This window comes from Mobula birostris, chromosome 6, assembly GCF_030028105.1.
Source record: "Mobula birostris isolate sMobBir1 chromosome 6, sMobBir1.hap1, whole genome shotgun sequence".
Taxonomy (NCBI): domain Eukaryota; kingdom Metazoa; phylum Chordata; class Chondrichthyes; order Myliobatiformes; family Myliobatidae; genus Mobula; species Mobula birostris.
The window spans coordinates 75,503,904-75,517,417 of NC_092375.1; the positions used below are offsets into that span (position 1 = coordinate 75,503,904).

Below are 13,514 nucleotides of genomic sequence, written 5' to 3' on the forward strand. Positions count from 1 at the left end.
TGCAGGAGTGGTGCGGGACGTGGCAGAAAAGGATGTTGGGAATGGTGAGGATAGAGCACTGCAGGAGTGGTACGGGACGTGGCAGAAAAGGATGTTGGGAATGGTGAGGATAGAGCACTGCAGGAGTGGTGCGGGACGTGGCAGAAAAGGATGTTGGGAATGGCGAGGATAGAGCACTGCAGGAGTGGTGCGGGACGTGGCAGAAAAGGATGTTGGGAATGGCGAGGATAGAGCACTGCAGGAGTGGTGCGGGACGTGGCAGAAAAGGATGTTGGGAATGGCGAGGATAGAGCACTGCAGGAGTGGTACAGGACGTGGCAGAAAAGGATGTTGGGAATGGCGAGGATAGAGCACTGCAGGAGTGGTACAGGACGTGGCAGAAAAGAAGTAGCAGTTGCATAGGAATATCTAGTCCCGAGAAACCAAGCAATTGGTTTGATTCCAAACAATTGGTTTATTGATCATTACAGAATGTCTCTCTGGTGCTTCCCTCTCCCTCCCCACTCTCTTTCCCTTTTTCCCCAACTATAATTCCTCTCTCACTGCCACCTTCCCACTCTCAGTCTGCAATAGAGACCTATATCAGAATCAGGTTTATCATCTCTCACAAATGTCATGAAACGTGTTGTTTTTAGCGGCAGCAGTATACACAGTGCTATAGGGCTGTGCAAAAGTCTCAGTTGCCCTAGCTATATATATGTGCCTAAGACTTTTGTACAGTATTGTATGTCATTGGTACCAATATGCATAATGACATACGTGTGTGTGTTAATATATGCATCTGAATTAGCATGTTTCTTGCAGGTGGTCATGGCACACACCAGCCAGTCTCCCAGACAACTAGCAAAGAGCCAAAGCAATTCTATAATAGATACCATCTTCCATGTCCTTCACTCACTTCTAGACCATCTTGATAGTAAAAACACCTATGATAGACTCTTATTTATTGACTACAGCACAGCCTTCCAAGTAAACTCATTTCCAACTTCCTAGATCTGGGACTTAACTCTGTTTTGAACTAGATCTTTGACTTCCTGTCCAACAGACCACAATTACTAAGGATAGGTATCAACACCTCCACCAAACTTATTCTCAACATTGGTGCCCTACTAAGCTGTGTGTTTAACCCTTTGCTCTCTGTATGCTCACGAATGTGAGAAATTCTTCTCTAACTCCATCTACAAGTTTGCAGATGATAATACTGTAGTGGACCATATCTCAAATAACCACACACCAGAGTAACAGGTGGGAGATAGGAGCCTAGTGGCAACAGTCTCTCTCTCTCTCTCTCTCAATATCAGCAAAACAGAAGGTTTAGACATGGACTTCCTCTTTATATCAATGTTGCTGAGTTATTCAGGATTGAGAGCTTCAAGGTGGCCTGCCCTGGTCCAAACATGTTGATGCCATGGCCAAGAAAGGTTGCCAATGCCTCAACTTCCTTTTCGACCATCACCAATTTTTATTGATGCCCCATAGAAAGCATCACTGCTCTGCCCGTGGGGAGAGTGTAGACACAGCTCAGTACATGGAATCAGGCCTTCCCTCATTGACTCCGTGTACACTTCTCACCGCCTAGAGAAAGCAGACAGCATAGATGTTCTCTTTTCTCCTTGTACTCATTGGGTAGAAGATATAAAAGCTTGAAAACATTTACCAGCAGAATCTCAGCTGAAATGTTCACTGTTTCTACCCCTCCATGGATGCTGCCGGACCTGCCAAGTTATTCCATCACTTTGTGTGCTTTGCTTAAGGATAGTTTCTATCCCACTGTTCTTTGACTGGTGTATAGTTCCCTTCGATCGCTCAACCTACCTTGTTATGACCTTGCACTGTATTGTCTACCTGTACTGCATTTTCTCTGTAATTATAACTCTTTATTCAGTAATTATTTTATCTTGTACTACCTCAATGCACTGTTGTAATGAATTGTTCTGTATGAATAGTATGCAAAACAAGTTTTTTTTCTGTACATTGGTACATGCCCATTTTAACAAGTTTGTTTTTCAAAAAGGTGAGGATGGGTCATTTCTGGTCTGTGTTCCCAGTGTATCTGAACATCAAGAACCAATTGCAACCAATGAGGTACAATCCCATGGCAGTTCAGATGTCAGTAATGCAAACCGTCCTTTATCTATCATCTGTGGAGAAAATGAAAGGTAAAAATCCAGACTCTTAAATAGCTGTTTCTAAATACTTAATTGTTTAGGAAATCCAAAATGAACACAAGGAACCGGAGCAGGAGGTGGTTAATGGGGTTCTAGAGTCTGCTCAGCCAATCAATAGATAGTGGCTGATCTAACCTTAGCCTTGTTTCTACTTCTCTGTGCTGTCCCCTTGACTCCCTTGTAGTTCAAAACTATTAGTTTCTGCCTTAAGCATATTCAATAACTCCACCTTCACAGATGTCCAGGGTGGAGAATTCCAGAAGCCATGGGGCTCTGGGAGAAGAAACTCCTAGTCTGTATCAGAAATGGGTGAGCCCATCTCTGAAACAATGCTCACCTTTTTCTAATACCTATTGTAAGGGAACATACTCCTGGCATACACCCTGCCAGCCTCAGAGTAGTCTTTTATATTTCATTAAGGTTCACAAGATCACAAGACAAAGGAGCAGAAGTAGGCTATTCGGTCCATTGAGTCTGCTCCGCAGCTCCCCCATGAGCTAAACTATTCACCCATCTAGTTCCAATTTCCGGCTTTTTCCCCATATCCCTTGATACCCTGACTAATTAGATACCTGTCAATCTCTTCCTTAAATACCCTCAATGATCGGGCCTCTACAGCCATATGTGGCAACGAATTCCACAAATCCACGACCCTCTGGCTAAAAAAATTTCTCCTCATCTCTGTTTTAACTGGGTACCCTCTAATTCTAAGACTATGGCCTCTTGTCCTGGACTCACCCACCAAGGGAAACAACCTTTCCACATCTACTCTGTCCAACCCTTTCAACATTCAAAACGTTTCTATGAGATCCCCTCTCATTCTTCTATACTCTAATAAATACAATCCAAGAGCCGACAGACGCTCCTCATATGTTAGCCCCTGCATTCCAGGAATCATCCTCGTAATGTTATGTCTCATTCTAAAAATCCAGCGGGTGTAGACTGAGCCTGCTCAACCAACTCTTTTGTCTCAGAATTAAAGGAGTGAATCTTATCTGCACTGTGTCCAATGCAAAATATTATTCCTTAAAAATGGAGGCCAGTGCTGATTTGATAATCCAGGTACGGTCTGTCCATTACCCTGTGAAGTTGAGGCAAAATATCCTTTCTTTTATTCTCTGTACCCATGCTTTTCAATAAAGGAGAGCATTTCATTAGCTTTTCGAATTACTTGCTGCATCTACATAGTGATCCTTTGCCTTTCATGCATTTGGAGATTTATACCACCACATTTTCTAATCTCAGTCTATTTATAAAAAAAGTTTTGTTTCAGTCCTTTGAATTGGATGACCTCATAATTTCCCACTTGCTTACTCACTTAATCTGCAGAGGCTTTGCATGCTCTGTGTTCTGTGTCCAAGTCATTAACGTTGATTAAAGCAGTTACAAACCTAGCATAGATATTCATGGCACCTCATAGGTTGGTTACTGTTTGGAAGTTTGAAAATTACCTATTTAACTTAACAGACTGTTTTCTGTTAGTTAGCCAGTCCCATGTTCTTTCTCATATTACTCTGTTCTTATTTTGTCCAGGAACCTTTTGCAAAATTAAAAGTCTTCAAGAAATCTATTACTTCACATCTACAGGTTACTTTTTATCTACCCCATTTGTTAGGTCCTTAACAAATCTAGCAAATCTGTGAAATTCGATTTCTCTTTCACAAAAAAACAAATTGCTGCCATTTGATTCTCTTCTGATTTTCCTCCTTCCACTCAAAATGGCAATGCATAGGAGATGAAATGGGTGGCAGTTAAATAATAAACAGTACTCATAGGCTGCATCTTCATAAGTAAACAAATGGAATTTAGACACTTCACTCAATTTTATCAGTGAGAAAGCTTCCTGAATTTTCATGATTTAATTTGATATTAGTAGTACAGTGACACAAATAAGAAATTTATTTATTGCTTGTGTATTTTGACATCCATGTTTTGATTTTCGCGCAGGTAAAAATAAAACTGCTACCTTTTTATTATTACTTTAACCAGTGACCTATGTGGAACACTTCATACTCAATAGTTTTAAAACCTTCAAAAATTAAATTATTTTGGTATTTTATACATCAGATTGTATACAGCTGCAGTTTCATTTGTTTGACACCCAAAGCATTCTTTGCAGGAGCCTTTGTACCACAGACATTTCTGACCACCAGAAAATTTTAACAACTTTTAAGGAAACAGTGCAGAGCTTTTCTCTTTACTGTTACACCATAAAGGTGTTGTGATGTTTGTATCCCTGATGATATACCCATTGTATCAAATGTTACAGTCATATTTTAATGATTTCTTTGCATTTCAAAGGCAAAGTGCAAAACAGACTATTTCCCTATGAACATAAGAAATAGGAGCAGGAGTAGGCCATCTGGCCCATTGAGCCTGTTCCGCAATTCAATAAGATCATGGCTGATCTGGCCATGGACTCTTCTCCACCTACCTGCCTTTGCCCCATAGCCCTTAATTCCCCTTCTATGCAAAAATTTATCCAACCTTGTCTTAAATAAATTTATTGGGGTATCCTCCACTGCTTCATTGGGCAGAGAATTCCATAGATTCACCACTCTGGGAAAAACAGTTCCTCCTCATCTCTGTCCTAAATCTACTCCCCTGAATCTTGAGGCTGTGCCCCCTAGTTCTAGTTCACCTACCAGTGGAAATAACTTTCCTGCCTGTCTTATCTATCTCTTTCATAATTTTATGTTTCTATAAGATCTCCTCTCATTCTTCTGAATTTAAGGATCGTATTTATTGGCCCAGTTGATAAAATGTTGTATTTGATATTCATCCTTAAGATATATGGAGTTCTGCTTTATATATTCTGTTTCTAGATTCAGTATCTAGAGTAGAGGAGATTGATACCAAGGCTTACCGCACTACAGTAAAATGCACTAGCATTCAACATGTAAACTTACTCTTAATTGGGGATTCATATCCTTTAATTATCTGAGATTTTATTTTGAAGGCAGTTCAAATTGTTTTCTTTAAACTAAAGCAAGCACCATTTGTTCATGATTATTTTAACACAATCTTGTAATGGAAAAGATCAAAATAATTTTTAACCTTTTTTTGGTAACATGTTTATAGTTTAATAGCAGAGAATATCTCCTTGTTATTTTTCTTTCTATTTAACTTGCAGGTCAGAAAATGATCAGGTTGATGATCCCTTGTCTATGCCTTCAACACCTCCAAGGTTCGAAGAACTGCTTGATCAACCAGATAATCATTGTGAAATTGGTAAGTTGAGTATTTGGCTAAGGAAGTACTGACTTAGTCTGTGGAATTTGACAGATAACTCTGGAGCTTGAAATGTGAATGTGATATCTGGAAATGCACACTTGATGAGCTGAAATTAAAACAAAAAAAGTTAATATTTAAAATTACAGCCACTCAACATAAGTGCAATGAGAAGCCAGGTGAGTTACTTAAATTAAGTAACCATAACAAGGGGAAGGAAGGGACAACTGGTGAAGACTTGAAGCTTGTGAATTCAAATAACTTTTCTGTTTATGAATAACTGGATGATGTATGCATCGTCTACCATTCTAGTAAAACTATTGAATGGTGGGGGCTCTTGATGATGGATGCTGCTTTCTTGCAACTGCACTCCTTGTAAATGGGTTTTATCAGTGACACACTGGCCTATAACCACTACCTTTGCAGGCTTTTCTGTTCAACAGCATTGGTGTTTTCATACCAGGCATTGATGCAACCAGTCATATACTCTCCATCTGTAGAAGTTTATTAAAGTTATAGATATCATGCCAAATCTTCGTAAACTTCTAAGACCATTACACATTACAGGTTTCCCCCGCCATCCGAAGGTACAGCGTTCCTGTGAAATGGTTCGTAAGCCGAAATGTCGTAAAGTGAAGAAGCAATTACCATTTATTCATATGGAAAAATCTTGTGAGCGTTCACAGACCCAAAAATAACCTATCAAATCATGCCAAATAACACACAAAACCTAAAATAACAGTAACATATAGTCAAAGCAGGAATGATATGATAAATACACAGCCTATATAAAGTAGAAATACTTCTCTACAACGATTGCCTGCACAGATCTCCGTAGCGAAAATCTCACGCAAGCGCTCTTGGCAGAAAATCTCACGCAAGCGCTGTTGGCATAAACGCGCTCTCCAGTAACCTTTAAACTATGAAGCTGCCAAATCTACCAAATAACATGTAAAAATACACAGCCTATATAAAGTAGAAATAATGTATGTACAGTGTAGTATCACGGGAATTGGGAAGACATCGAGCACACTGATGGTGTGTTAGACTGAGTTGTCGCAGGTTGGGGTGGTGCAGTGGCCCCCACCCTCCAGGCCGCCGATTGATACATTGCCGCGAAGCACGCGGGGGGTAGCCGAGAAACACACAGCACATCTTTAAGAGAAAAGCCGAAATATACATGCTAATTAATTAGGTGCCATCCGGCAAGTAAATGTCGGCGCAGATCAGAGGCGATTGCGGATTGCATCGCCTCTGATCTGGGCCAACACTTACGTGCTAGGCGGCACCTAATTAATTAGCATGCTTATTTCGGCTTTTTTCTTAAAGATGTGCTGTGTGCCTCCCGGCTACCGCTGCATTCTCCACGAATCGGTACAGTATCTGTCCGGGGCCCGGGTATTGGGGTGGTGGGACACGAGGGTGTCATCTCATCATCGATCAGGGCAGGCAGCTCATCTTCTCTTATGACTGCCCACCTCGATGTCGATGGTCAAGGTTCGTTGTCTGCTGTGGCTGATGTGGAAGGCTTGCTTGACTGCTGAGCATCAAGCATTTTTCTATCACACAGTTGTTTGTAAGGACTCAAAACATCCTGCAAATATCCCCTAAACCTACGTACCCTTTCAAAATTAAAGTCGTACTTTATCATTGCAGCAAAAATCTCACGCAGTTGCTTCACGTTCAGTTCCTGGACGACTTCACTTTCGCTACTGCATTCGGTTTCGATTGTCATCCTTTCCTCTTCCAATTGCATCAGCTCTTCATCTATCAGTTCTTGGTCATGGGATGCCAAAACCTCTTCAACATCATCTTCGTCAGCTTCCACAAGCCAAACTCACTTTGTCCTTGCTTCGTTCACCACGATCGAAACGCTTAATTACGTCTAATTTTACGCTAAGTGTAACATCCTTACGAGCTCTTTCAGGCTTTTCCGACACCTTAGAACTCATCTTGCAAACAGCTGCTCACAGGCTCGTGTTTAAGCAATACCGTTCCAAATCCGAGGTAGAGCGCTGCTCGGGGTGCGTGCTGCCTTTTATCGCGCGCTGATTTTTTATCATGCGCTGCCTTTCTTCGTAACAGTGAAAACACCTTCTGAAAGCGAAAACAGGGTACTATTATAGGTCTTTCGTAACAGTGGGGTTTCGTAAAGCGAATGTTTGAAAAGCGGGGGACAGCTGTATACCTAACTTCTAAGACTGTTATACCTAGCCTATCTATCTGAAAAGGCAGGCTACATTACCTCTTTTCTTGGCTATCTTCCTTTAACCAGATTTGATAATCCATGTTGCTTTGCAACCCCTTGTCATCCCTCACCCTCCCTGCCTTCTTCCCAATCTAGTGGTGTTCATTCACACTGTTCTTCATTAGTTGTTTTCTAGGTCGTTTAAACCACTGTGGATCCAATCAGGTATATGAAACTCCTATAAAAGCCATATACAGTGGTGCTAGAAAGTTTGTGAACGCTGTAGAATTTCTATTTCTGCATATGACCTACATTGTGATCACATAAGTCCTAAAAGTAGAGTACCCAATTAAATAAATAACACAAAAGCATTATACTTCATTTATTTATTGAGAAAAATGATCCAATGTTATTGTCAAAGTTGCTGGTGAACGCAGCAGGCCAGGCAGCATCTCTAGGAAGAGGTACAGTCGACGTTTCAGGCCGAGACCCTTCGTCAGGACCCTGAAGGAAACAGCTGTTCTCCAAAAAAAAATTATTGCTGCACGTCTCAAATTTGTAAAAGACGACCTGAATGTTGTACAACACCTCTGGGACAGTGTTCTGTGGACAGATGAGACAAAAGTTGAACTTATTGGCAGAAATGCAGATTGCTATGTTTGGAGGAAAAAGGGCACTGCAGACCAACACCAAAATCTCATCCCAACTGTGAAGCATGGTGGAAGGAGCATCATGGTTTTGGCACAAAAAAGAGAAAATCTGCAATTGTTGGAAATTTCCAGCAACACATACAAAATTTGGAGGAACTCAGCAGGCCAGGCAGCAGCTGTGCCTGCTGACATTTTGGGCCAAGACTGGACAAGCCTCATGGTTTGGGGCTGCTTTGCCACCTCAAGGCCTGGACAGCTTACAATCATTCAGGGAACAATGATTTCAAAATTGTATCAAGACATTTTACAGGAGAATGTCAGGGTAGTAGTCCATCTCCTGAAGGTTAGTAGAAGTTGGATATGCAACAAGACAATGATTTGAAAGACTAGAGTAAATCAACAACAGAATGGTTGTTTTTTTAAAAAAAGAAAATTCTTGTTTTGGAATGGCTGAGTTGGTCTTGACTTTAATCCTATAGAAATGTCCTATAAGAGCCAAGCAAGCAGTTCATGCAAGGAAGTCCACCAACATCCCAGAGTTAAAGCAGTTTTGTAAGGAGAAATGGCCTAAAATTTCTCAAGCCTCTGTGCAGGACTGACTGACTGATCAACAGTTACTGGAAATGTGTTGTTGAAGTTTTTGTTGTACAAGGGAGTCACACCTATTACTGAAAGCAAAGGTTCTCATCCTTTCTCTAACAAATACGTGTAATATTGGATCATTTTTCTCAATAAATAAATGAACAATTATAATGTTTTATGTTATTTATTTAATTGGGTTCTCTTTCTAGCTTTTGGACATATGTGAAGATCTGATCATATTTATGGAGAAATAGAGAAAATTCTGCAGGGTTCACGAACTTTCTAGCACTGGGGAAATGCTGCAGGAGCTCTACAGTGCCATGCAACCACAGAGCAACTCGCCCTGATGGTGTCTTCATTGTTGCTGGTGACTTCAATCATCCAGCTTAAAAACAGTCCTGCCAAAGTTCTAACAGCATGTCAACTTCGCAACCAGAGGAGAGAGTCTAGAAGGCTGTCCTTTGCACTTGGCTTAGATACTCAGACCACATATCCATTTTGCTAATCCCTGCATATAGACCGCTGGTTAAAAGAGTCCAACCAGTTTACAGGGAGATCAGGACCTGGCCAGAAGGTGCCACCTCAGCGTTACAGGACTGCTTTGAAAGCACAGATTGGAGCATATTCAGGGAGGTGGTTACTTGCGATCGTTACATTAACATTGATGAATATGTGGGATCGGTGACTGGCTACATAGGAAAATGCATTGAGAAAGTTACCGTGATTAAACACTACACTACCAGGGAAAATGAGAAACCATAATTGACTGCAGAGGTTTGTACACTGCTTAGGGATCAGGATAATGCACAATTTGATGCATTGAATGATGTGACATCGAGGATAGACCCCCCCCCCCCCACCCCGCCGAGGGGAAGGCACCCTCTGAGGCCGCAGCTTAGGTTAGGAGGAGGAGGATCCTAGCCAGAGCAAACTCAAGCAAAGCTGCAGGGCCAGACTTGCTGAAGGATTGTGCAGATTAGCTAACTGAGGTCGTAACGGACATCTGTAACATCTCTTTGCAATAGTCCACTGTCCCGGTAGGCTTCAAGGCAGCCACCATCATGCTGATGTCTAAGAGCGCAATGGTAACTGGCCTAAATGATTACTGCCTAGTGACACTTACTTCAACAATCATTAAGTACTTTGAGTGGCTAGTAATGGATCATATAAAATGCCATCTTCCAGCTACATTGGTCCCTTTCCAGTTCGCCTACCACTCAAACGTGCATTAATGATGCTATAACCTCCGCCCTCTACTCCATCCTGTTCCACCTAGAAAATGATATCTCATATGCCAGGCTGCTGTTCGTCGACTTCAGCCTGGTGTATTATCCCTCAGGGTAAACTGTCCTCGTTGGTACTCAACACCTCTTTCTGTAACTGGATCTTGGACTTCTTAGCAGAAAGATCCCCAGTCAGTCTGAGGTGACATCAATATCTCAAGATCCATCATGCTGAGCACTGATGTACCCCAGCTTGTTGCTGTTCACACTGCTGACTCATGACTACACTGTCAGATTCATCTCAAACTGCATCATCGAGTTCGTTGATGATATTACAGTGGTTGGCCTCATCAACGACAATGAGTTGGCATACGGAGAGGAGGTAGCGAAACTTCTCAAATGGTGTGAGAGCAATGTAGACAAGACAAAAGAGATGATTGTGGACTTCATGAAGGCACAAGTCAACCACTCTCCATTGCACATCAATGGCTCTGCTGTGGAGAGAGTGAAGAGCACATAATTCATTGGTGTGCACATAACAGATGATCTAACCTGGACTCTCAACACTAGTTAAGGAGGCAGCAGAGGCTACACTTTCTGTGGAGTCTGAGGCGAGTAAGGCTCCCTGCCCCCCTTCTAACAAGTTTCTACAGGAGCAGCATTGAGAGTGCCCTATCTGGCTTCATCATTGTGTGGTAAGGAAACTGCAAAACACTGGACTGCAAGACCCTATTATGGATAGCTTAAACAGGCAACAGGATCACTGGGGTCTACTTCCCCCTCTATTTGTGACATTTACCAGGAGAAGGGCCCAAAGCAGTGTTGAGGACCCCCGCCACCCAGCCCACAATCTCTGAACCACTGCCATTGGGAAATGGGTACAGAAGCATCAGGACTAGAACCATCAGACTGCGTAACAGCTTCTTCTTACAGTCTCAGTCTGTGAGACTAATGAATAACCTGCCACTACCAAGGTCCCATCATTAGATCAGTGGGCCGTTTCCTGTTTACCTGTGCTATATTCTTTTCAAATTATATTTTATTAACTTAATTATGGTAACATGTTGTTTATGTCCTGTGTGTGTTATGTTTTGTGGGTGCACTGTGGTCTGGAGGAATGTTGTTCCATTGGGTTGCAGATGACAATGAACTTGAACTTGCCTTCCTCTATGGACTTGAAGTATTCCTTGGGAACTTCCTGCTGTCTTACAGTCTGCATTTTGCTACTTTATTCCCTCCAAAAGCCTTTTGGCTACTCTTGAACAATTGATTGATTCACCACTGTAAGCTAGTTTGGGAATCCATATTGTTTGCAACAAAATATCATTTGGAAGTTTGGCCTCTGGATCTTTACATTTTTCCCTTTCCCAACTGCTGTTATAGCATAATTTTAAAAGTGTCCCAAAAGCATGTTTCTCTTCCCAGTCACTGTATCAGTTACAGTCAACGTCCAAGAACAGAAGAGACAGTGAATCCATCTAGTTTTATCCATCTTCCTCTTATCTGAGTCTCTTGTTGAGCCATTTTTGGAGGTATAATCTGTCCTTGTATCATGCTGTCTGCTAATTATATTACAGTGCCGCCTTCTCAGCCATATTATTTCCATGTTCTACAGCAAAGTAGTATTTATGTTTTCATTGTTTAACTTAAGAGTTGAAAATATTAGTTCTCCCTGTTCCCTTTATTGAATTATCTTGTTGTGAATTCCACTTTTGTGGTTATATAGAATCATTGGGGAGATATTTCAGCATATTTCCCCATGAAGGCATCTATTCCTTTTTGCACAAGCCTCAGGCAGCCTCTCAGCATTTCTAGTCTATTGTTGGCTACTTGGAATTTTTTCATCCACCTGTTTGATCAATATGTCAGCATTATTTTTAGGAAAACTGAAGCTTAACATAAATTATTAATGTTTATCACCTCAGTATTACTCCTCTGGAGTCCACCAGCAGCTGCTGAACCATGGAAGGTTGTCAAATCCTCCAAAACATCCAGCCAACCTCTCTCCCTACTTCCCTAGGTATTCTCAGATTCCCTTCACCTAGATTTTCATGAGCTCATTTCATGAATTTTTCTTTGTAGCCCTCCGATATTACCCAACAATTTTCTTTAACTAGCAGTCTTTCTCATTATATCGGAGTTGCTGTATGCCCTTCAATGTGTATCTGATGCTTGTGAAAACTAAAAACTACGAGAATCAATACATGTTGGATGTTGGTTTCTTACTTCCCCTGTGGTTTTTAATAAAGGGGCTGTATTAGCAGCTTTCCATTCACTGATTTTAAAGTTTGCCCTTTGAAACACTGAAATATTCCATACTAGAGTTGACCATACACGTTAGAATCTTAACATGTTAGATGGAATGCAAAGGCTACAACTGATAATTCTGCCAAATAAGTTGTCTGCTCTACCATCAGGTGAATTCCTGGTAGCAAGGGTGTCAACTTCCAACTTGCATGGTTTATTGCTTGCCCTGCCCCCTCCTGGGTAACAATCTCTTAGTGGACAAGTGACCAATCACAGTAAACGGTTTGAAATCTTTCACAGCTCAGTAATCTGCCAATAGGATTGCTCAGCATTGGAGTATCCTTCTTCAACTCGTACAACGCTTGTGAGATACCTGCTACCAGCATAGGTTCGTCATTTATTGTATTTCATACAAGGATACTCCACTAAGGTAAGAGTCGGTAGTATTCATTTCAATCAAAAAGATTGCTTTCCTGCTTGTTGCCCTGAATGCCAGAGCCACATGTAGGTGCCACTCTTATTTTGCTTTTGAATGTCCCAATTTCTGCTTTTCAGAGTAAATTATGTCATGCTAGCATAATCCCTGATTTTTTTTCAGGAATAACCAGTTCATCCAAGGAAAGACCAGAGACCTGGAACCCCTATTATAATAATTTATTAAAGCTTGTCTCGGCATTTTCTGTCCTTATTACATGCTCTTACTCACCAATCCCAAGAACTGAAACAACATACGGTGCCTATAAAAAGTATTCATCCCCTTGGAAGTTTTCATGTTTTATTGTTCTACAACATTGAATCACAGTGGATTTAATTTGGCTTTTCTAACACTGAGCAACAGAAAAGACTCCTTTGTGTCAAAATGAAAACAAATTTCTATAAACTAGTCTAAATTTATTACAATTAAACACAAATAATTGATTGCATAATTAATCTCCTTCAAGTCAGTATTTAGTAGATGCACCTTCAGCAACAATTATAGCCCTGAGTCTGTGTGGATAGGTCTCTATCAGCTTTGCACATCAGGACACTGCAATTTTTTCCCAATTTTCTTTACCAAACTGCTCAAGCTCTGTCAGATTGCATGGGAAAAGTGAATGAATGGCCTTTTTCAAGTCTACCCTCAAATTCTCAATGGGATTGAGGTCTGGACTCTGCCACTCCCAGGCATTAGCTTTGTTGTTTTTAAGCCATTCTTGTGTAGCTTTGGCTTTCTGCTTGGGGTCAT

At 41.2% G+C, this 13,514-nt stretch overlaps 1 protein-coding gene across 9 annotated transcripts in view; it reads left to right on the forward strand.

Moving 5' to 3' along the window:
* Nucleotides 1-13,514, forward strand: part of ofd1 (OFD1 centriole and centriolar satellite protein) — a 107,347-nt gene that overhangs the window by 65,670 nt on the left and 28,163 nt on the right. For all 9 annotated transcript variants that reach the window (XR_011886349.1, XM_072260676.1, XM_072260670.1 and 6 more), the window contains 2 exons: nt 2,015-2,159; nt 5,302-5,399. Coding sequence is in view for 8 of the 9 variants with exons in the window: in XM_072260676.1 (XP_072116777.1) it covers nt 2,015-2,159; nt 5,302-5,399 (243 nt within the window). In the remaining variant the exon portion in view is untranslated. The remainder of the gene's footprint in view (nt 1-2,014; nt 2,160-5,301; nt 5,400-13,514) is intronic.